The 22249-nt window shown below is 37.0% G+C and overlaps 1 protein-coding gene across 3 annotated transcripts in view; it reads right to left on the bottom strand.

Moving 5' to 3' along the window:
• Positions 1-763: 763 nt before the first annotated feature.
• The window catches only part of LOC141915397 (dystrophin-like), a 24698-nt gene continuing 3212 nt past the window's right edge, over positions 764-22249 (bottom strand). The window contains exons 2-26 of one of the 3 annotated variants that reach the window (XM_074806909.1): positions 16971-17131; positions 15243-15399; positions 14777-14906; positions 14318-14472; positions 14022-14156; positions 13578-13708; positions 13392-13486; positions 13189-13249; positions 12705-12766; positions 12515-12589; positions 12228-12432; positions 11780-11865; positions 11538-11695; positions 11272-11444; positions 11073-11184; positions 10751-10887; positions 8151-8219; positions 7995-8039; positions 6034-6090; positions 4940-5006; positions 4758-4849; positions 4390-4606; positions 4156-4294; positions 3902-4021; positions 764-3804 (exon numbers count right to left, since the gene is read on the bottom strand). In XM_074806909.1, the coding sequence (XP_074663010.1) occupies positions 3671-3804; positions 3902-4021; positions 4156-4294; positions 4390-4606; positions 4758-4849; positions 4940-5006; positions 6034-6090; positions 7995-8039; positions 8151-8219; positions 10751-10887; positions 11073-11184; positions 11272-11444; positions 11538-11695; positions 11780-11865; positions 12228-12432; positions 12515-12589; positions 12705-12766; positions 13189-13249; positions 13392-13486; positions 13578-13708; positions 14022-14156; positions 14318-14472; positions 14777-14906; positions 15243-15399; positions 16971-17131 (2973 nt within the window). In that variant the 3' untranslated portion in view covers positions 764-3670. The remainder of the gene's footprint in view (positions 3805-3901; positions 4022-4155; positions 4295-4389; positions 4607-4757; positions 4850-4939; positions 5007-6033; positions 6091-7994; positions 8040-8150; positions 8220-10750; positions 10888-11072; positions 11185-11271; positions 11445-11537; positions 11696-11779; positions 11866-12227; positions 12433-12514; positions 12590-12704; positions 12767-13188; positions 13250-13391; positions 13487-13577; positions 13709-14021; positions 14157-14317; positions 14473-14776; positions 14907-15242; positions 15400-16970; positions 17132-22249) is intronic. The other 2 variants (XM_074806910.1, XM_074806911.1) reach the window with 2 other exon arrangements.

Raw genomic sequence — 22249 nt, 5'->3', positions numbered from 1 at the left:
TTCAATTTCCTCAGTATCATTAATTACTGGGTTCAAACCCGGGACACCCCTATACATCCTCTATTCAGCATCAGGACCATTCTGAATCAGTATCAGTAATTACTGGGTTCGAACTCGGGACATCCCTATACATCCTCTATTCAGCATCAGGACCATTCTGAATCAGTATCAGTAATTACTGGGTTCGAACCCGGCACATCCCTATACATCCTCTATTCAGCATCAGGACCATTCTGAATCAGTATTAGTAATTACTGGGTTCGAACCCGGGACACCCCTATACATCCTCTATTCAGCATCAGGACCACTCTGAATCAGTATCAGTAATTACTGGGTTCGAACTCGGGGCACCCCTGTTTATCCTCTATTGGCGGGTGACGGTAGAGGCCTAGTTAGTTACCTAATCGTTGGTGGTAAACTTTTTATAATCGGATGGGCTTAATCCGATCATAAAACTAAACCACAGACAGGTTACTGACTAGGTCGAGGCCATGAAAGTTAAAGTTTTTCAAAACAGAAACATACCATGAAATCTAAGCTATTTTATACCATTAATTGATGATGCACAGACTGCAATTTACCAATCAAAGTTTAACTGAATTCATAGTTCACTGCATTCCTCGACATCAGGATAGGATACTATTATATTAGAATTTTGATGAGAATGAAAAGAAAATCGATCCAATTTGAGTAATTAAAAATCAAAACAAATTAGCGCCTTCATTTATAAGTTAAACACTATGTTTATTTACAAAATCTACAATCAGTTGGTATGAAAATCATCAATAATTTCACAAAATGTTGGATATGATGAAAGTTAATATTTTTACAGTAATGATTACAATTGATGGTATAATGATTAAAGATGAACGGTTGGAGACAGGATGTGTACTGCTTATATTCATTGATTTTGATGATATATCTCAATATTTTGGCTACAAAAGCTGATTATACGTGTATATATTACATTGGTTAGAAATTATCTCAGAATAAGAATACAGTGACAGCTCAGTTTCAGAAACAATGAAAACTTTCTAGATTTCATCAATTTGGTGAATTTTCAATTAACCTTGTGAAACTGAGCACCGTTAGAGAAATTACCCTTGCTCTATGCAGTTTATATTTATGTCACTAATTACTGTATTTCCAAAATACCAAAGCAGCCTGGCTGCAGATTATAAATAAACTATTGCTTCGTCGTTCGTATTCTAAGCCATTTTTGATGTATCGAAAATCGTAGGGACAGAAAATATTTCAGAAATGACAGTTCAGTACTCGTGGGATTATCAATGGCAATGAAGCATTCGTATTGGAATGGTTTATTCATACAGCACTTTTTAGGCGCACATTTTGTAGTAATTTGTGTCTATGCACCAATGATAGCTAGCTAGCACATAATACCGCCTTGGCTAGAGGAAAATTGAACCAGCTTCAACAAGATTCAAACGAATTCCCTAAACCATGATTGGTTGCTAGTACTTCCTAAAAGCAACCCAGTGTGGAAGGACTAGTTCTTCTGTTTGTTTACATTTCCATATATGAATATCTTTTCATACATCCAACAAATGTACCTTTCACAGCATGAAATAATAATGATAGGTAGTTGGCCAAACAAAAATTGAGAGAGGCTCAAATCATGTCAAATATGTTCCAAGAAGAGAAATACGGATAATTGATTTCCATTCAGGAAAAATAAATATGATAACACACCAATCAATTTTTCATCTCAAAAAATATATCTAACATCCAGTAAAACTATCATGTACAATGATAATCTCGATATTCTCATGTTGTTATATATCTCTGTATAACACCTGAGAAATATAGCGAAAGCTTAGAAACTGAAGCGATATGTAGAGGCAATGATATTAAATGCTCAGTATTAACAACTGACCACGAAAGCTATAAAAGTATAAAATAGTCAGGGGCCTGTTTCACTAAGTAAAATGATGAACTTATCATCATGACTTAAGACAAAAATTCAAGTTAATTTTGACTTGAAGACAAAAATTCAAGTTGATTTTGATTAGCTTAGTTATATTTCACCCCGAAGCGAAGTCACGAAAGATATTCGTAATAGAAATAAATTATCAGGACTTGTATCTATGAACTGGCATTCTAAAAGTGAAATAAAATTACTGGCATGAAAATTTATCACAGGCTTAATAAGATAGGAGCTGAAAAAAAATTACAGTAGAATGAAATCAGAAAATGGTTAAATCAAAAATCAATGAGACAATGTATCTAGCACCTTCTCAGCGGTAACATCAGTATACCGTAAGCTGTTTATCTAACAGATGTTGGTAAGAAAAGATTACAATCTTAGCACTTATATCATCGAATAAAACCATCCAGATCTGTATACCCATTCAGTGTATGGATACATATTTCTTTTGTTCAGGGACGATTTTAGAGACTTAGATATCGTTATTCTTTGAAAAGTCTAGTCAGAATACGCATATGAATAATTTTGGGCATGGTGAAGTCTCCCCAGTAGATTTGGTGTTGTATGTTAGGAATGAATGGTCAGAGATAATTCTCTAAGTTTATGTTATTCTTAGTCCTCCAGACTGGAAGGGGGTCTTAATCAAATGGCACTTAATCATCGTACCTGGCATCATGTTTGCACTAGGAGAAATTCCAAGCACATTAAACATACATAGCCAGTATTCTGATCCAGAATGGGCTACAGCTACTAACTATCTACCAGTAGGTAATATAAATGCAACGCTCACACATGAAAAATGAATTTGATTGTCAATAAATGACACAGACAGACATAAAATGACATCAGACAATAGTGACATGAATCGAATACTGCAAACACTTTTTCAGTACATTGATAAAGCACACATTACTTTTAAATGCAGGCTACATTATTCTAGCTTGATCTTTTAACAACGGTTGGCAGTGTAAAATAGACACATTTCTTTGCAAAAATATGCTGTCTCTTGTCCTCCATTTAAAAAAATTCTAGTAGAAATTTGAGGTCAGAGATAACAGGGCCCAGTTTCGAGGGCTGGCTAACAGTTCAATCCCAGGTTTTTCGTAGTTCTAGGGATAACAATGATACCCAGTCTATGAAACCAGCTCCAGGTGTTCGTTACTTCTGTTTCATGCCATTATATCATTTGTCCTCATGCTTAATCATAACCAAACTTGTAATGATTAGACAAACACCGGTTTTCATCTTTTAATCAGACATTGATCGACAAACTGCTTATTTTTCAAAGTAACTTCACATTGATAAATCACAAAGTATATAATGATTAGGAATATGCGACTAAGATACAATTACGTAGCTAATGTTACTATTTTTTCACTGAACAAGAAGATTATGTTTTGAACAGCAGAGTTATAAATAATTCATTGGAATTTTGAAATTGTTAACTGAAGAATGGATCTGTAATATCCAGGACCAGATAGGACAGAAAGTTCATTATAAGGAAACTATAGAAGAGATATATCCATTTCGGTAAGCCCTGTGTGTTTATCACTTAGCAACAAATAACTGATACATAAATTATTCGTACATATATCTATACACATATATATAATCAAAATAGCACCACCGTCAGATAAAAGTCCATCTTTCATTGTCAATTTCAAAAACGCTTCAACAAACTGTCAACAATTTCCAACTGGAAACAAAACGAGGCCTCCCGTCGGATCACTTTCGTATATTGCGTTCGTCTTCGTAGTCATCACTTCCACTTCCTTCCTCGTCAGTCATTACAGTCACTAATGTTCCTACAGCGCGACCTACTTGCCCGGCCATGTGGAATAGATTGCCGACATTGCTTCCTGCAAACAACAACCACGAAAAATTAAATATCAATCATGAAAGCCGATAACACGGTTTTCAGAGATTCGGAAAAATAAAGGCTTGCCTAATGCATACCTTTGATACCAGTGCTTTTCGCAGGTGGGGGCGGGGGTGGCTGCGGAGCTGGATCCATTGGAAATGTATCGCTTATTTCCCTCATCATTTCCTGTAAACGGATATCATCGGATTTTCGTCCTAGATGTAAAAAAAAAAAAAATAAAACCATCCTATAAACATTGTTACGCGGTAATAGTTAAATGTGATTTACTGTCAGAATCAGGAATACTGCAATAAATTCAGTATAATGTTTATTATTGCGGGAGTCTTACCATCGCCGTGACCGTTTAAATGGACCGGTGACTCATATATGAGTTTCGTTCGAGGTGAATTTTGTAATGAGGTTTGTGACGATGAAGGAGTCATGAATGGAGTCGTTCTCTGCGATGAGGTCATTGATGCATGTTGAGGCTGAACAAAGATGAATAAATAAACGCATATGACGTAACGAAAATAATATTTAATTCATGCGAACAGAGACCGAATTAAGTCAGGAAATTAATTACCTGTTCCAGTAGTTGTCGTAAACGCTGTAACTGTGCTTCTAGTTGTCGATTGTGGTCCTCTAAGATTTGCATTCGCGCTTCCAAACGTCCCTTGTGTTGCCGTAGTAGTTTAGCCTCGGCTATCATTTCGGCGTCGCGACTCGAAGGTTCCGAATCGCCCGTTCGCGCCGCTTCTTCCTCGCTCTGACGTAATCGGTCGTATTCTTCTTGTAGTTGTCTGAAAAAATCAAACGTCTCCCGCATAAAACATGGATACTTATTGGCTTAAATATCGACTGTTCTCTGGTATCTCAAGTAGACATTCATAATGTCAATTTCTATAAGACACATATCGTGCATATGACACAATGCGTATCCATTTCACTTACTTATTTTCCTCCTCTAAATCTTTTATCATAGTTTCTAATTCTGCCCTTTGATCAGTGTCCAGTGACATCATGATCTGCAATGGACTTTTCAACTGAAATAAGAATGCAACTAATATGAAACCAGGAACCTTTCACATTCAGTAGATACCTTCAGTACCAAAGGTGTCAGGTGAAGAACTTACCGTAAATGATTTTCCATCTCCTGTTAGGCTATGGCAGTACTGAGCAATAAGGTTGTGTTCATCTTCCCTGAAATGAGAATGCGATAATTGATATAGAAGGTTATTTACAGGGTCCTAAACGTAAAAACAAAGAAGCCCCTGACACTTGACTCAGAATGGGTCCTATATTATAGCTTAGCCAAAACTTGTCAACTGATTTTGAATGCGAACCAATCTAAGTTAAAAAAAGATAACTTTAGCGGCTACTGTCAACAACTTCTCTATAGATTTATTTTCCGTACTGTACATCGTTCGACACGATGTAACCATGACAACTATAGATACAATCATATAAAAATATCAAAGCCCGGTAGATATTTACAATAATAGTAACAAAACCCGAAATTGAAACATGAGTTTCATAACGATCCAGTATCAACTAAGATACTATGATAAATAGTTCCATTATGAGTAATTGGATAGAAAATGACAGACACATTTATAATCTATGAAAGTTAAAAGCTTTAATTCATCATTTTCTATTGTCACGGTAAATTGAAGGATTGAAGGTTATATTTTCTGCGCTAACTGATTATCTAAAATGAATGCTTCCTGTATATTCACATGCCAGTTCATCATATAAAACACCTAAAACGCATTACTCGAAACAACTCTATCCAAGTGCAAAATGCAATCGAACACATGAAACAGTTTGAAAACGATTGTAAAAACAATTTTCATCTTGCCCATGGCTAAGAAAATTTCCATAGCGACACACAAACATGGTGTTTCTGATGAACCCATTGATAATAATGCTTTAATGAAAAGAGCTTACCAGTGCATGCCATATGATAAAACAAAGTAAACAAATAGAAATATACAAGTACACATGAACGTGATAAAATATTCATAAATCTCAAGATGGTTTTTCGAAATAGGATGTTCACTATAGAATAAGTGATTTACTCCTTTATCATTAATAGGAGTTAATAGTGAGATAAATCGGTCCATGCACTTTAATACAACAGTCAATAATAGCATAATCGATACAGATCAATTGAAATGATGACACATATAGAGACACGGACGTAAAATCGTTACAATTTTGAACTTACATCGGTAATGGAGTGTGCTCGGGAGAACTATCGATAGGATATACAGTCACGATCATACTAGAATCAGGAATAAACAACGGAAAATCGAAGCAATTTTAGAGACAACATCACAGTATTCATTCATACAATACGCAAGTATATATCGATCATATTCGACACGAAATGAATCGTAGCGATTGATGATCGGAATGTAAGCCAATAGCAATAACACAATCACTCCATCGTATTCAATTATAAATGGAAGAGCACCGGGAAATATGTATTATTCTTGCTAGTTGGACTGTCTGATATAATTATGAACATCTAGTCGGTAATAGTATGAAAAGGAGATGGTTCAGTATTCATCCCTAATACTATGCTTTATTCATGGATTCTGACAAATGCGACGACATAAAAATGTTCTAGACATAGCACCGTATCTCGGATATCTGGTGTTGAAGTGCCCTGGCAAACACTACGGCACTAATATAAAACGCTGCAAAAACCATATGCCATCAAAGTTTTTTTCCATATGTTGAGAGTAGCGAAATTATGTAGTTGTTTAATTAACAGACAAGGAGCTTCAACAAGTCATCAATGCGAAATTGAGTGATGAAGTGCGCAACTTGTTTCAAAAACTGTGAAATCCAATCGCCAATCCGCGTGTTGATTATGGATTTTTTCGTGTTTTTGCGATCCAGTCGGAATCTCGCGCGAATAATTTGGACCTTCGCGATGACGTTGAGTGGATATGCAACGTCCTGTTCTCGGATGACAAGAAAGATCGATAAACTAATATCTACACACATACATGTACAACGAAATTAATGAAGGAATGGCAATTAGAATGTGTAAACGATCATATGTATTCCCGAAAGAGCGTTATCGGCAAAGCAGACGTGACTCAAATAAACGCCGAATGGTCAGTGCAGCGGATAGACTGCAATGATCAAATCAACTGCTCGAATGAGTGTCACTATATCGCGCTATTAGTCAAAACGATTCGATTCATTTGATGTGAATGTTTTAATTAGCAAGTCAAAGTGGTCATCAGAGCGCTTAAACTTAAACTGCCACGACTGATAAAGCTTGTTATGGTCAGAGTCTGGTTACTCTGGTCTCGGAGTAATCATTTGTCAAATGATTACTCCAAGCTCTACAGATACAGCCTTCAGTACCAGGATGTAGCATCTCCTATGGTAAATTCAATGTAAATTGTAACCTATATTACTCTCAATCGGATCAAATCAATCAGTGGTCAAGAAATTAGAGTAAAGCTGCACGGTATTTACCGTGGCTTTACCGGCATTTATTGAAATTAGTTCTCTGTTCAGACCCCAATGGAAAAATGCGGAAAGCCGCTTAAAGACAGCATTAGTGTGCAAATAAATCACTGGCTTTTTTATGATTTGCAGATAATTTGTTTCCCATGTTGAGCGATAAGCCAATTGATTAATCACCTCGACGTTTGATGTCACGATCGCCCGGCGCCAGTAGTATTATTACATTTTCGTGTTTTCAAGTTGTAAGATATTTGTATTCTAATATAATACCGAAACAAGCAGAAGACGAAGTGTTGAATGTCAGTAAACAGCAGCGGTGGTGAAACAACACTGATGACGATGACGATGAAAATTGCGTAGACAACATCTCTCGCTCGTTCGTAGAAAGCGAAACTAGCAATTAATAGCGTGTGTCAGTAGAATACCCGGAACAAACTCGCCGAGTTAATTTTGCTACAAGCTCGTTATAAGACTTCATTAAACTGTACAATGCACAGTGAAGGGTGAAAAGTCTCATAAAATTGGTTTTTTATTGAGGCGAATTGCGAGTGTAGAGCCATCGAAAGCGTGGTCGTATCTCCGATAATTAGAGACAGTAAGGAATCTAATAAGAGTTTCGACGAAAAGCAGCCTCGTATCCGAAACCCAATTTTATGACATGCGTTTTTCGAGAATTCGAGAATATAATTATATACTAACGAATCTGGTGTAGAACTCAGCTGTCTTTGTTCGACTTCAGCTAGTCTGAAATGAACAACAGAAATATATTAAAATTTCAATACAAATCATATAATTTTTTCTTAGACGTTTAGTCAAAATCAATACGGCAGTTGCAATGGAGTTAGATCACATTACCTGGTTGCATAGAGCTCTAACCTCGAGTGCATATCTTGAGTTGCATTGTGTTGTGGACTGGGTGCTGGACTGAAATTACACAGGTTAGATAATGGGTATGAAATACGAGATGATTTTTGACGAAGTTTCTTTCATACTGGGTATCATCGGACATTTCAGTAAAAACGGAAATAAGTAGAACAGCGACATTATAATCTAATAAATAAAGCAATAGTTTAAAGCAATTCCACAAATGTCAACGCCCGCATAAGTTTTTATTCATCCACCCTGGCCCTTTGTAGCTCATGGGAAATTACCAAACAACCTAGGGGTATGATTACATCATGAATTTGTGATGAAGTGGGTAAATTGGTGAAGGCTACATCACACGCTCGTTACAGCCAACATTCGTGATTAGATTTCGATTGCCATGTGGATGAAGAGTTGCTCACCGTCAGCTGGTGGAGCGCAGATACACTTGTTGACCACAACAATCAACCACAAACCGCTTCTTTTGGCGAAACGCTATCAGATTTCAAATTAACAAATGATAAATCATCTGCTCCAGACTTGTAAGCCATCATACCAAGTTGAAACGTAATACCAGGAACAAACAATGCAAATACCCTTCAAAGGATAAAAGCAATGTCAATGGTCAAATGATTCGCTGGGTCACTGCATTGAATGTGATAATCAATTTAAGCTAAGTAGCTTTCAACAAGATTAATCATTCAACCTGAAATATTGCAGTGTTTCGTACAATTTTTGCTGCTTCCACGAAGTGACATTTCGATCAAATTTCAAGGCTCAGTTTTTTATCCGAAATTAGCTCTCTGATGATGTCATTTTGTTACGCACGCCAGCTCGATATGAATTCCATTTCAATTTTGAACCCGAGGCCAATACTATTCCATACAAAAGGCAACATCAAATAGAAATATGAGGTTGTGTAAGTTGACACACCCACCGACCAGCCATTAACTGTTCAAATATGACTTCTTTTTAAATGATTTTACTACGACCAAAGAGCGTAATTAATGAATTTATCAGTTTGTTTAGCTAACAGAGCACGATTAGTGTGTTTTCTCAAATGTCTAACTAAGCGGTTGATAGAAAATCGATACCAGAAATGACTATACCGATACACCTTTAAATAAATCATCTTCGCTTCGGAAAAAGCCGTGGTAAATAGCTTCTTAAAACTACTGAGTAATTCCCTCGACAACAACAAAAAATAACCTACGTAGAAGGCTGAAAGACTTACCTATCAGACAAAATAAGAACGACATGAGGTGAATTTTCAACATTATTATCAGGTTTAACTTCCTCATCGTTATTGTTTGTATTACACAATACACCACCCATTACCATCGTTGCAGATTGTTTTAGACAACAAAGCAGGGCAGACTGCACGCTCGCTCCCGGTACGTCTGCGTCGCGATGTTTTCAGTCGAGTGTGGCCAGACGCGAATATGACAAACTATAACACCTTAGAGACAGGCGACCGAGTACGCAGCCTCCTCCATTGCAGTATCATCCATGGTGACTAATCAATACTCATCCATTTCAGCTATACGGCAGATACATTATACTCTGTTCAGAAAATTCGTCTAGCTTTATCCACGTCGGATTACTCACACTAGCTACCCAAAAATAGTCTAGCTGCATGATCCAAATCAATTAAATGTTGAAAATTCACTTCAATACATTCATGAATGTTTAAGTCGCTAGTCTCTTTACAGAAAGCCTTTGAATTGGTTGAAAATGCTCTAGAGTCTAATACTGTGCATTTAATAAACATTGTCTGGGAATAAATTAATGAAGTTAAGCGGCAAGAAAATAATACCCAACGTCAAACACTCCCTTGAGAATGCATCATTGAATACAAATCTTTCGAATCTTTCAATCTACCGGTTTTAGAAATACAATTACGGTTGCACCGTCCGCATTTTAATAAACTAGCTTCTTTCAATACGATCTGAGAACATGAAGAGAGATAATCAAGCAAGGAGATTCAACGGGTTCTATCAAATCCAAAATCAACAGAATCGCGATTTCTTACGAGCAAGTATTATGGAAAAAGTCTTCATGCAGCTACAAGAATGAAGTAGTTTTCAATTCAATAAATCATCATCGTCGTTCGTTCATATAACGATATTCTGAATGCTCGTTAAAATATTCGCCCAATTCTCGAGCCTATAACGTCGTTATGAAATCGTCCCTGGAGGGCTATTTACACTGAAATGCCATAACTTATAAGCAGTGCGTGAAGAATAAATCACTCGCTTTATTTCCACTCAAAACACTCAAATAATACACCCCGGTATGACAGATAATAATGCACTACATCATCAATATGATCAATACATTCTATATGCATCAACTATAAATTACATTAGCAATAAAATGTGTTGCTAGATGAATGTATGAAAGCCACCATTAGTTTGCATAAGAATCATTTGTCAGCGTTGGTGGCAACTGAACTTAATCAACATCAATTTTCATACCGCGCTGAAATAAGTTTCCTCACGACAAAATTGCTTATCAATGCGAGTTTTCAAACTTCATCGACCGAAATCGTCTGCAGAAATGGGAAAATAATGCTCATTTGTCTTCCTTACCTTTCAATAGCATCTCCTTCAAGCACTGTCTGAACAGGAAGGTATCCCAACCTAGGATGTTTCTTGAAATAACGTTTCGACTTAAATTTGTTCTTCATCACCTTGGTGAAATCTCGCATGTCTTCCCCAGATGTCGTCTAAAAAGAAAAGATGAATTTCAAAATCAAGATTTGCAATACATGTATATAGAAAGAACTGATCATTGGCAAAGTCCGAACATCAATTGTTTTATCGTTGAATGTTACTGAAAGATGGCAGCACCAGCAATTGTGGCAAGTGAAATAAATAATCTTCTGTTGACTATCGTGTAGAAGTAACTTACCGTTGTGCAATATTCTTGCATAGGATGCGTTAGTTTATGGCCTTTGGCCTTGCAGCCAGTAAAGAAGCAGTTCTGGCACATGTCAAAGTTGAAACATTTGAGGCATCGATACCTATATAATTAACAAAGATGAGATTGATAAAATCTATTTAAGTCTACACGGATACACATACACAACTCGAGGCTAAATCTTACTTACCTCATACCGATGATTGGACAGGTTTTACAAATATTGCACTTTGACTGATGTTTAGCAGTTTCAGCAGCAGCCATTCTATGTAACACTGGTAACCAGACCATCGACTGCGGTTCCATTTTCAACCAATCCAAGAAATCAGACGCTTGAATATCAGTTCGTCCACGGGCATGTGCCTGAAATCAGCCAGTTGATTTCACATATATTAAATAGTACAGCATTAGATAGTAATTGTTCTTTCCTCAAAAAGTTAGAAACAATACGGATACCTTCTCAAAACAGCTCCGTACACTCGGTTCGATGTTACTGCCTCCGAATGCAGCTATTTCTCCGAGTTGTCGCGGGATTTGTATACAATCATGTAATAACAGAGCTAATCGTCTCTGATCCACAAATCCATTAGCATCAGCAATTAGTCGAAATATAACTGAATTGAAAAAGGATTGATATACTTGTTGTTTGATGCCGAGCACAGCGACTACGAACTGGCGTAATACATCGATATACTTACATCTAAACTTATCCTCTAAATGCGCTTTACATAAAAGAATGATTCCGACTTTAAAAGATAATACTCTTATTCGACCAGTACGTACACTGAAAATTTAATACATCTACATCAATTCATCTATTTTTGATCTTGAAATAGGGATTGTCCCTGTTATTCATTTGATCGGTAGATTTGGTTTGATTGGTAGATTTGGTTTGATTTGTATTGATTTGGTGTCCATTACAAACCCACCACACCAGCCGGGAGCAAAACAGTGGGTTTGAATTTGAAATCAGAAATCAAAATACAGATATAGTTGTGTGATCAGCGGTTGGATTTACAGAATTTTTTGTTTAAATCGAATTAATTGAACATTTTAATAAGTTTGAAAATAACTAAGAATATCTAGTTGGAATGGTTTGACTTGTGATTCACTAGGTATCTTAAGAACTGACGTAACATAACTTACGTGTCATATACATTGAGTAGCCAATTTAGCACCAAATCAGTACATAAAGGTATGTTTATCAAGTCTGGATGTTCGGGACCGATTTTTTCGAACATCGTTACACAGCAATTCATCATCTCGATAATGTCCATAAGTTTATCATTCTGGGCACGAAGTCCGTGAGATTGGAAACTATCTATTGCCACATTCATGCCAACCAAGTGTACTGCAATTATATACAAAGTCATACATCATAAACATGACCCGATTAAATTAACAGGGAGCGGTGACTGATTACGACAACTCACAGCAGATTTTTTTCTGTAAAGTCCTGAGTTTCATGGCAGTTCGATAAGCAGAAAATCTCACACCATTTAACTCAGCTGGAAAATTCAAAATTGAAAAAATGATTCACTATTATGCGATGTTCATAATGGCTTTGATACAACAACTCGAATTCGTTCGTGCTACTTTTGATGGCTTCTAAATTCTACTTACAAATGGCACTCATTAACTCAGTAAATAATGGATGATCCCAATGAGTAGTTTCTGTAGTATGACTGTAAAAGAGCATACATATCATTAGAATATCGATTCTGATAAAGACATGCTGCCCTCTTGTGTGAGAGAACTGTACCAAAATATGACATTTTCGCGGCAGTAGCTTAAAAATATTCATAGACATAAATGGTTACATTATACTTAATTGTATCTTAAAGCCACATTGATTCAACAAATTTGACAATCAATATGAATACACTAAGACTATACATGTACTTCGATAACAAGTAACATTAACATAATGTCTAGAAATAGTCACAGATTTAATTTCTTATTCCAAAAATACAAAATATCAAGGCAGATCAAAAACTTGAAACCACCTGACGAATAACGGTGTCAGAAACCCTCAGACAAAAGGGAGGAACTATTTATTCATGAGAGTTTCAATTACATTTTCGATGGCACTAATTTGGAGGCTTACTTGATGTAATAAGGCACTTTGTTCCCCGCAATGGCTCTTTCCCAAGGATGATCAACAGATGCTGAAACCGAAGAAGACTACATCCAATCATTGACATCTCAGATTACCTTATTACACTTCCTAATGACTTATTCATTAATGGGCTAAGACTATTTGAACTTTGTCGAGTCGAAATGAGCAGAAGTCAATCGAGACGAACTAACCTGATAACAAATGCTGAGATTCTGGTCCAAAATCTTTCAAGGCATTATTCAATTCTTTTAATCTATTGTCTATATCTACTGTAAGAGTTCGCCACCTAGAAGAAAGTACAACAGATGGAGGATTATTTTGGTCAAGTTCATACGAATGGAATGAAAATAGATTGTGCAGGCGGCTTAACTACTTACCTACTGTTCAGATCTTCTAGTTTATTCACATTTATATGCGATAATACTATATGGTTATTTTGGAATTCGTTGGCTAGATTATTGACATGGTCAACCTGCGTTTGCAAAGGAACAAATTTTTGTTGGAAGCTCTGCAATATAGAAACATACTGAAGTGTTGAGTGTTGGAAAGAATTCTCTGTTATAGCTGGTCTCAATGAAATGACTTCATTGTAAATGTGTAAAGCATCTTAAGTTGTTCGACGCAGCAGTTTTACCTTGGATAAACATATCTCATTTGTATCGAAATAATCAACCATCTTATGGAATTTTGAGATGGCCAAAGTAATCTGAACAATCATTTTGTTAAGACACGGCAATTGATTTCATGAATCAAAACACAAGCACAATTCTTATCAGCGCTAGGGGTCATTGGATTCATTCACACTGCTCGAAAAAATTTACCTTTGTTCGTTTAATTTCGTCGTGTAGATTTTGTATCACTATTTCACCAACTGGTTTCCACTTATTTCGGTCTTTTTCGGCAGATGTGACATCAACGCTGAGATGTTCAAGAGCATCTTCGAGCATACCAAATTGCTGGTGAATGAGGAATGCGAAAAAATCCATATTCAACGCGGAGATGAAAATGTCAAGAGTTTAATCCATTAAGTGATTGAACTTGATCAATATTTTATATCAAGCTACAAATTTTAACAAAAAAGACATGCAGATACATGTACTTTACTTAGTTTACAAACCTGAATATTTCTATCAATTCTAGCTTGCCATTCATTTGATTTCTGATGCACTTCTGCCCATTTTCTGTTTAACAAACGGACGTGATGTCGGATTTTTCGAATGATATGTCGCGCTTCTTGTTCCGGCGTTAGTTCGATGGGAGCCATTTCTGATTCTACAATATTCAAACGTGAAGGTAAATGCGAAACAATATTGGAATTCTTCTTGAATAAACTAAAGGTTATTTGGTTACAGTTAAGTAACCGAAATGTCAACTAGATCGTATTACGAGGATTGATGGCATCATACGACGACATGAGAATCAAAAACAGCACAAATCAAGAAATAATTAAACCAATACAAAGTCCTCAAGAAGAACTAGTCGTGTAATGAGATTGCGAAATGACTCGATCAATCAAACACAGCTCATTTACAGTCAATACATTACAGCCTAGAGGGTTGCGTAGATATGGCCTTACCCGACTGACTCCCCTCTCCACTGTCTGAACTTGCTCTTTTATCTTCTTTTTCGTCGAGCAGATACATTCGACCCGTTTCGAGTGTATGTTCCACGAGAACACGTTTCGCTTCCAGAGACAGTTTGATCGCCTGGAAAAAAATAGATCCAACGTCTATAATACTAAATACTCATTGATACAATAACATTTCGCTTAAAAACAATATTGAAGTATGTAAGAACAGCGAAATTTCCCTAAAGCTAAATGCGAGAAGTCTCCTCGCATATATATATAACAGCAACTATTATGTGGGTAATACTCATGTTAGGCGACTTTCGGCCAGACAGAGCCCTCTTATGACATTGCTTGCTCCATTAAGGGATTATTTGACGCACTTTATAAGTATCTCATAATGTTCAGTGCGTATTATTAGCCAAGTTCCGGCATATTTGCACCAGAACAGTAAACAATCTTCAATATACCGTACCTTGTGGTCTTCATTCTGCTTATAGACAGAATTCAAGTCTCCCGCTATTGGCTGCTGTTGTTGCAAATCTTCTTCCTTCTGTAGCAGCCATTCTATTATCTCTTTCAGCGTTTTCAAAAGCTGCGTCCACTGCTCAGCGTTCGTCTGTAGCCTACTCCTGAAAATTGAGCAAACACCAACCATCAGCTACCATAGATAATTGTACAAATAAAAGCTTTGAAGTACAGGGTAACCAAAAGCCACTGGCGTGTAAAAGGTCGCTGCAAGAACAGTACTGCCACTGGGGGTAGGTATCAAATAGAAAGAGACGAACTCTGAAGAGTGTTCTGTTTCAAACAGGATTCATAGGAAACGCAATCTGCGTCAGTACATCATCACAGAAAACATGTACAAAGAATCAAAACAAAATCAGGAGACCGTTTTGAATTTCAATTCTCAGTTTAGATCAAATTTTGAAAAGAATTTTGAAAAAACCGACGTTATGTAAGTCTCTGGGGTGGTATGATGAATTAACCATTAGATAGATTTCCAGTGACCGTCTTTTCCCGATGAAACGCGGGCTTATCCACTAACTGAAGCATCAAAGAAAGCATTTCCTCTAATCTAATATCACCACACCAATCCATCAAAACCTTAAACAGTTGACACAGCGAAAGCACTTAAATACCCATCCCGTAAAATAGTCGCGACAGCATTCACGCTTATGAACCTCCTTCGGTAACCGGTTACAAAGAACACAATTATAATTGGTAAAAATGAACGACGATCAACAAGGAGTAATCTGCATGTATAAGAAATCATTCAGACTTGATTCAACTCATAGAGCAACATCGTCGGTTCTCATTTCACTGATTTAGTGCTCTTTTATAGTCGTTTACTTTAACGATTTCTCCTCAAGTAATTTGTATACGACAGCTTACAATTGTCGGTTTTGATTGCAAGAATTAATTCATTTCCGCGGAAACTTTCGCTGAAACCACTAGCAATCGACGAAAACGAAATGAAGCTTTCGGTCGTCAAATCTGCAAAATCTCGATTCTAAAGCCAAATAGAAGTATCGAGTAGGGAATCACACAATAATAACAAAAAAATAATATCAAGTCCGAAAATGTCCGGAACAAAGAGATTAATCAAGTTATCAGAAGGTTTCTGATTAGCATTTTGGTTCTGGATTGTATGTATATTTCATAATTTCTGTTGTATCTCAGTATTCCTGATGACGACTATTAGAATATAGTCGAAACGTCCAATAAAAACTACTAGCTAAAGGAAAAATTTTTAAACTTAATATTATCTTTGCGTTATTATTGAGGGATTCTTATCGTTATATCGTTACAACACTGATATAGTGTTTCATCGATGGTTTGCTAGCAGTATTGATCGTTCTTTTCCGAAAGCGCCACTAATTGTGCCAGGTCATATTCAAACCGCGCTTCTGACAAGCCATAAACTTGTACGAATTTCCTGTGACAATAAATATTTCAAGATCTTAGTATTGACAACAGTTCATCAATCAATCTTCTACATCATTGATGAAATGACACCAGATCTCCATCAGATCTTGGGGGACGAATAAGTCGATAAGCGACCGCAGATTGTGTCAGCAACTTCAGAACAAGTGGTCTAATCACAATGGTATCAGCTAACAGATGCACCGTGTTGAACATATTAATCCCAATTCTCCAATTCGAAGGCAGTTTTTTGTTTCAGTCATCATCATAATCTCACCTTATTTCAATAGATTTGGTGCGTAGGTTCATCCAGCGATGATTCATTTCATCCAATCTTCGTTTCAGGAATGTACTGTCTTCTTTCATTTGGAGTTGACGACCCTGTTTATTGAGCGACTCAAAGGCTTGATCATGGGCCTCAATCTCTGCCGCAAGATCCTACAATACATGAAAACAGAAACAACCATGAAACAAACATGTCCATTTCCAGACAATAAATTGATGATCTTCTATTGCAAGATGTTATCAAACTAACACAACAGCAAGAGCGATGAAAAAAACTTGTTTTTTGATTTGTACAATTTTGCTCAAAAACAATGTTACACGAAATACATGGATTTTCAAAAACAGTCTATAGTGTTCGGGAAGGTGGATACAAAGGATTGAAAACAGATGACGTTGCTAACAAAGTTTTCCACTTTTCCACAGCCTCGTGCCAGGTGCAATGGTAAATCCATATCGGTTGGATATACCACTAGTTCACTTCAGCTCACTGGTTGCCTTGAAGAAATAGTTGGCTGAAACCATCTGGATTACTTTCAGCTACTTAGCATACTCGAGACAAAGAACGGATTAGGGAAATAAGACCGTATAATAAATAAATTAATATTCTTCTGGAAAGTACCAGAATTTTTTTCCCTTATGTTTTGTTTATGAACTCGCTATTCAAAACAGGACGTGCGCCTATCGATTTTCATCGGCAAATACTTCCTGCAGGAAAAACAATTTTTAATATTTAATGGAAACAAAACGTTTTTTCTCGTCGGCTGCTTTCAAACGATCAGCGCGACATATCGAATAATACACGAAACACAGCCCGAATTTACTTCACTCATAAAACCGACGACGTAAGTGAGAGGAGAGCGAAAATCTGAACCGTGGATTTCCATCATTAAACACTTTATAACGTCGGGCGCCGGTGACACGGAGATTATTGACCGGTGACAACAAAATCAATTCGTCTGCCGCGGTTTCGTTTAAGGATGGATAACTTTAAGAACCGCGACGACGACGACATGTTGTAACGCGTCTGACAACAGCGTTTTGACAAACCCCGACTCACGCGTTGGTTGTCGTCACTGTCTCAGCTCAGGAATTTTTCCCATTTCTTTGTCGGATGCAGAGCGCTGTATCAGTAAATTACATCAAAATTCAATTATTTAGAATAGCGGAGACCCAACCAGCACCAGACAAGGCAAGCACAGTTATATGGTTCAAAATCTTTTTCTGTCTCGACACCTCGTTTTCAGGGTGGCCACTTTTCACCAATTTACAAATTCCCTGCGTTTTCCCGGATTTTCCATGTTATAACACAAAACTCCTCGAGCAAATCTAGGGATTTCTTGGTTTAAAATGTTGCAATTTATTCAACTGCTATGAATCACATATTGATTAAGAAATAGAAATGCGTGGTCAATAACATATCAAAATTCCCAGGAGTTTTCCAGGTCAGTGGCCATCCTGTTTGTGGAATAATTTGCCTACTTGTAACCAACCATAGGCAGAGTCTTTTTTAACTATGCTCAAAAAACCCTTTTCATTCAAAGATATTTACGAGTACACACTGTTATTAAAAAAAAAACATATATTTTGTAAAAAAGCTTTGAGATAACTTCATCATTATGTGAAAATGAAACGTGATTCAATTCCAAATTCAATCGGAAAATGAAACTTCATCATTAGTTGAGTATTTGACACGGTTTTTGTTCGTTAAAAAGTAATAGAATTGCAGGATCGGGCGAGTGCGCGTTAAAGAGTAGCGAATCAGTGAAATTGGGCAGCATTAAACGGCTGAGTTTCCTCGTGAACCTGCACCTGAAGCTGCAATCTCACGTCACGACTATTCAACAAGAAACGCGGAATTGTTTCGTGATTAGTATGATTCATCCGTCCGATGGCAAAAACCTTAAGAAAACGTTAACAGCAATTAAAAGCGGATAATTCCAGTTTTCACGTGCAGCCGGTCTCTTATCAGTTACATCAGTTGATTTCCAATATTTGCCCAGGGCGAAGTCTGAATCATTTACTCGTAAAAAGCAAGCCCCAATGATGAAAGCCGCGTTTCATTACTCAGCCTTTTTTTCTACAATGCGGAAATATTTGATTGCGAAAAAAGCAACGCCAAGATGAAACAACCTCAATGACATCGCGACTTGTTTAAAGTACAGTTTTCTGTGACCGTGGTAATTGTCAACATTTGAAATTTGTTGAATAGAATTCTTCAAAGCAGCAGCAGTAGCCCATATGTATCACTTACCATAAATAAATCAACCATTCTTCTTTATTCATAAGACAACCATGAAAACCACATTTTTGAGTTTAAACATTCATTTCTGAACTACAAGCTTAGAATCACGATTAGCTTGATTATTCCGGGCTTATTTGAAGCAACTCTACCGACAACTAGAACATTCGACCTAAACACTCCTTAGCCAAATTGCTGATCTTTTCTCGTGCTTAATAAGAAATGAAGCTATGCGACAACCGTGTGACATTTAACAACTTAAACCAAAGAAGAAGTCTTTTATCTCGAATATGTCACACAGAGACACACACAGACACGCTGTGTGATAAGATGGTGGTTATATTTCAAATTACACAGCCATGAGATGCTCCTAGCTAACGACAATCGGGTTCAAATGTAAGAAAGATTCTCGTTACCTATGGCAACCAATTTTCCTTGCCAACAACATCCACGCGCGTACAGGAAGGACTGGTCCGACCACTGTTGTATGTAAGAGCTTATTAATCTATTCATCTATCACAAGTGTGCCAATGATTTGAGTATATAAAATCGACTTGTGATCATCGGACTGGGAAAAAAGTTTACGTTGACTGTGTAGTTATGTAATTGACAATGAATGATTAATGCCTTCTTGGCGAGAGACACACACGACGAGCTGAGCTCTGTGAGCTCTCTATGAGCTCTCTCATAAACGAAGACCATCGATTGTAAAAACGCATGGATTCAGGAACATCGACTGATACATAAACTGTGTATATATCGATCGGTATTAAAAATGGGTGACAAAAATATTTTCAATCGTAATACAGTCACGCCTGTATGAATAATGAACCGAATGTCTCCGGCGTGTGTGTGTGTGTGTGAGTGACAAATTTTTGTAAAAAAAAGTATATCTACGATAAAAACCAACACAACTGATAAATTGATAAATAATATATACGACACGCAAGACGCATGCGGCAGCCAACGCTGTCGAGCTGTCGGTCGATGATGATATTTTGATAATGAAAAAAAAAACGTGAATGGAAACAAGCATATTTTTCATCGTTAGTCAATAATTAACAGGTACACACACACACACATGGCGACTACACTCACCTTCATCAGTTTTGTGATCATTTCTTGCAGGCGGATATTAAGGCCTATCATAGCCTCCGAGTACTCAATAGAAGCTATTATGGTCGTTTTGGCATTAGCTACAGCCCCCAACACACCAAATCTATTGCACCCATGTTTCGAGCGAGCGCTGATGTCGTACCCACGACGCTAGCTATTCCATCGCACCAATACCGGTACGCTCTATACAAGCACGCACTGCCTGGATATGAGCTACACCTATGCACATGCGTCTAGCAGCCGTTCTCTGCAAGAATCAATCAGTTTCGCTCTATCCACACCTTACAATATCAAACACGGTGAAAGACCGGCGTTTTCTTAAGACTCGTGGCTTTTAAAACGAATAAACGCCGGATTTTTTTGTCAGGCTAATTTGCGAAGAATGCGAGCCATTACTACAACGAACCAGCTGTTAGGAAGTTGCGCATTACCCGGGTTGTTCGTTCTGTAGTCAATCAGTGATGGTAGCTTGATTTTCACACATTTTTTTCCGAAGGAGGAAGATCACATAATGCGGAATTTGTATGATCTCCGACTATGACAGATACATTAATCCCGTTGGTATCTCGGAGACAGTTTGGTTCCGAGTCAAATTAATTCTAATGAAAGAGATCCGCAAATGAGAATTAAGGCTTAATGAATTTACGAGTCAAAAGTGGCTTTCGCGATCCGGGCGAAACGAGAACTAATTGGGCGCATGGATCAGTTCTTAGTAGTCTTCATGATTCTCGCATTAATATACCGACAAGGCAAAGAATATAAAGCTGGATGATAATAAATATGGCCGAACATAAAAAAGTTGGTACGCTTTTCTTTTCCGGAGCCACGAATTAACCCCCGGTGACTGTATGACTAAGAAAACCCGAACAACTGAGCTTCAGAATATAATCTTCCGACTGCTTTTAACATGGCGCTTATACAAACTTACAAAATCCTTCCGCTTCGAGAGAATAATCATTTCTTCGGGAGACTTGAATCTCCCGTCGAGACCCGCCGAAGAAATACGATACAAGCAAAACATATGCAAAACAAGTTATTATCAGGATAAAAAGAAATGAGATATAAAATGTAGATCTCGTAGTAATCACTCCAACATCACACTGAGCAGGTTACATGTGAAAACATCTATGTATTGAGTAATAGAAAATTCTGACAATGATATAGGTGATGATTTTGTGTTGTCCGCACATCCTGCCGGGGTATCATCATCGGTGCTTTAAGCCTTCGAGAATGATTGATGGAGGAATAAACTGCAGAAGTCAGTCGAATTTAATTAGAATTAGGGCTGCACTTATAACCTCTCGATCGATCGCTTGACACATATCTCATCAACTCAGATCAATCAGCTATTCTATGACGAAAGAAAATGTTATTTCCATCAAATTCGAGATTATATTTCTTGTTCATTATGACGATGTCTTTCCGATATGTTAGACATTACAGTCTGGCCAAATTGAGGTTAAAGAAAAATGTGATGAAAACAATATACATGTAAATGTAGATGTTAATCAATCTGTTGCATGAATTTGAATTTGAATTTGAATGAAAATGCAAACGTTCAATGTTTTACAGGATTTGTAGCTAAATCAATGATTGGGCCATGAAATAGGAAAATGCCTTCAAATCTAAAATTCATTTCGAAAGAAACAACCACTTTATATTTTGATTAAGTTGTAACCGGAAACACACAATAGAGCGCTATAAAATCTGCGAGTAGAAATTTCCTGTGATGACATTGAGTCGAAAAAGGAAGTACATTTCGGAAAAGTAAACACTAATCAGGGCCTATCCTAAATTTTTCTAAAAGTAAGCATATTTCAGAATCTGTTAATCTCACTACAAACCCTTTAGACAGCCTCTAGGGGCTATTGTCAGGTGGGATTTTACAGGATGGCCACTTACTGCTCATTTACAAA

This window comes from Tubulanus polymorphus, chromosome 1 (genome assembly GCF_964204645.1).
Source record: "Tubulanus polymorphus chromosome 1, tnTubPoly1.2, whole genome shotgun sequence".
NCBI lineage: Eukaryota > Metazoa > Nemertea > Palaeonemertea > Tubulaniformes > Tubulanidae > Tubulanus > Tubulanus polymorphus.
Note: the sequence above shows the minus strand (reverse complement) of the source record. Positions and strands in the feature narration are given on the sequence as shown.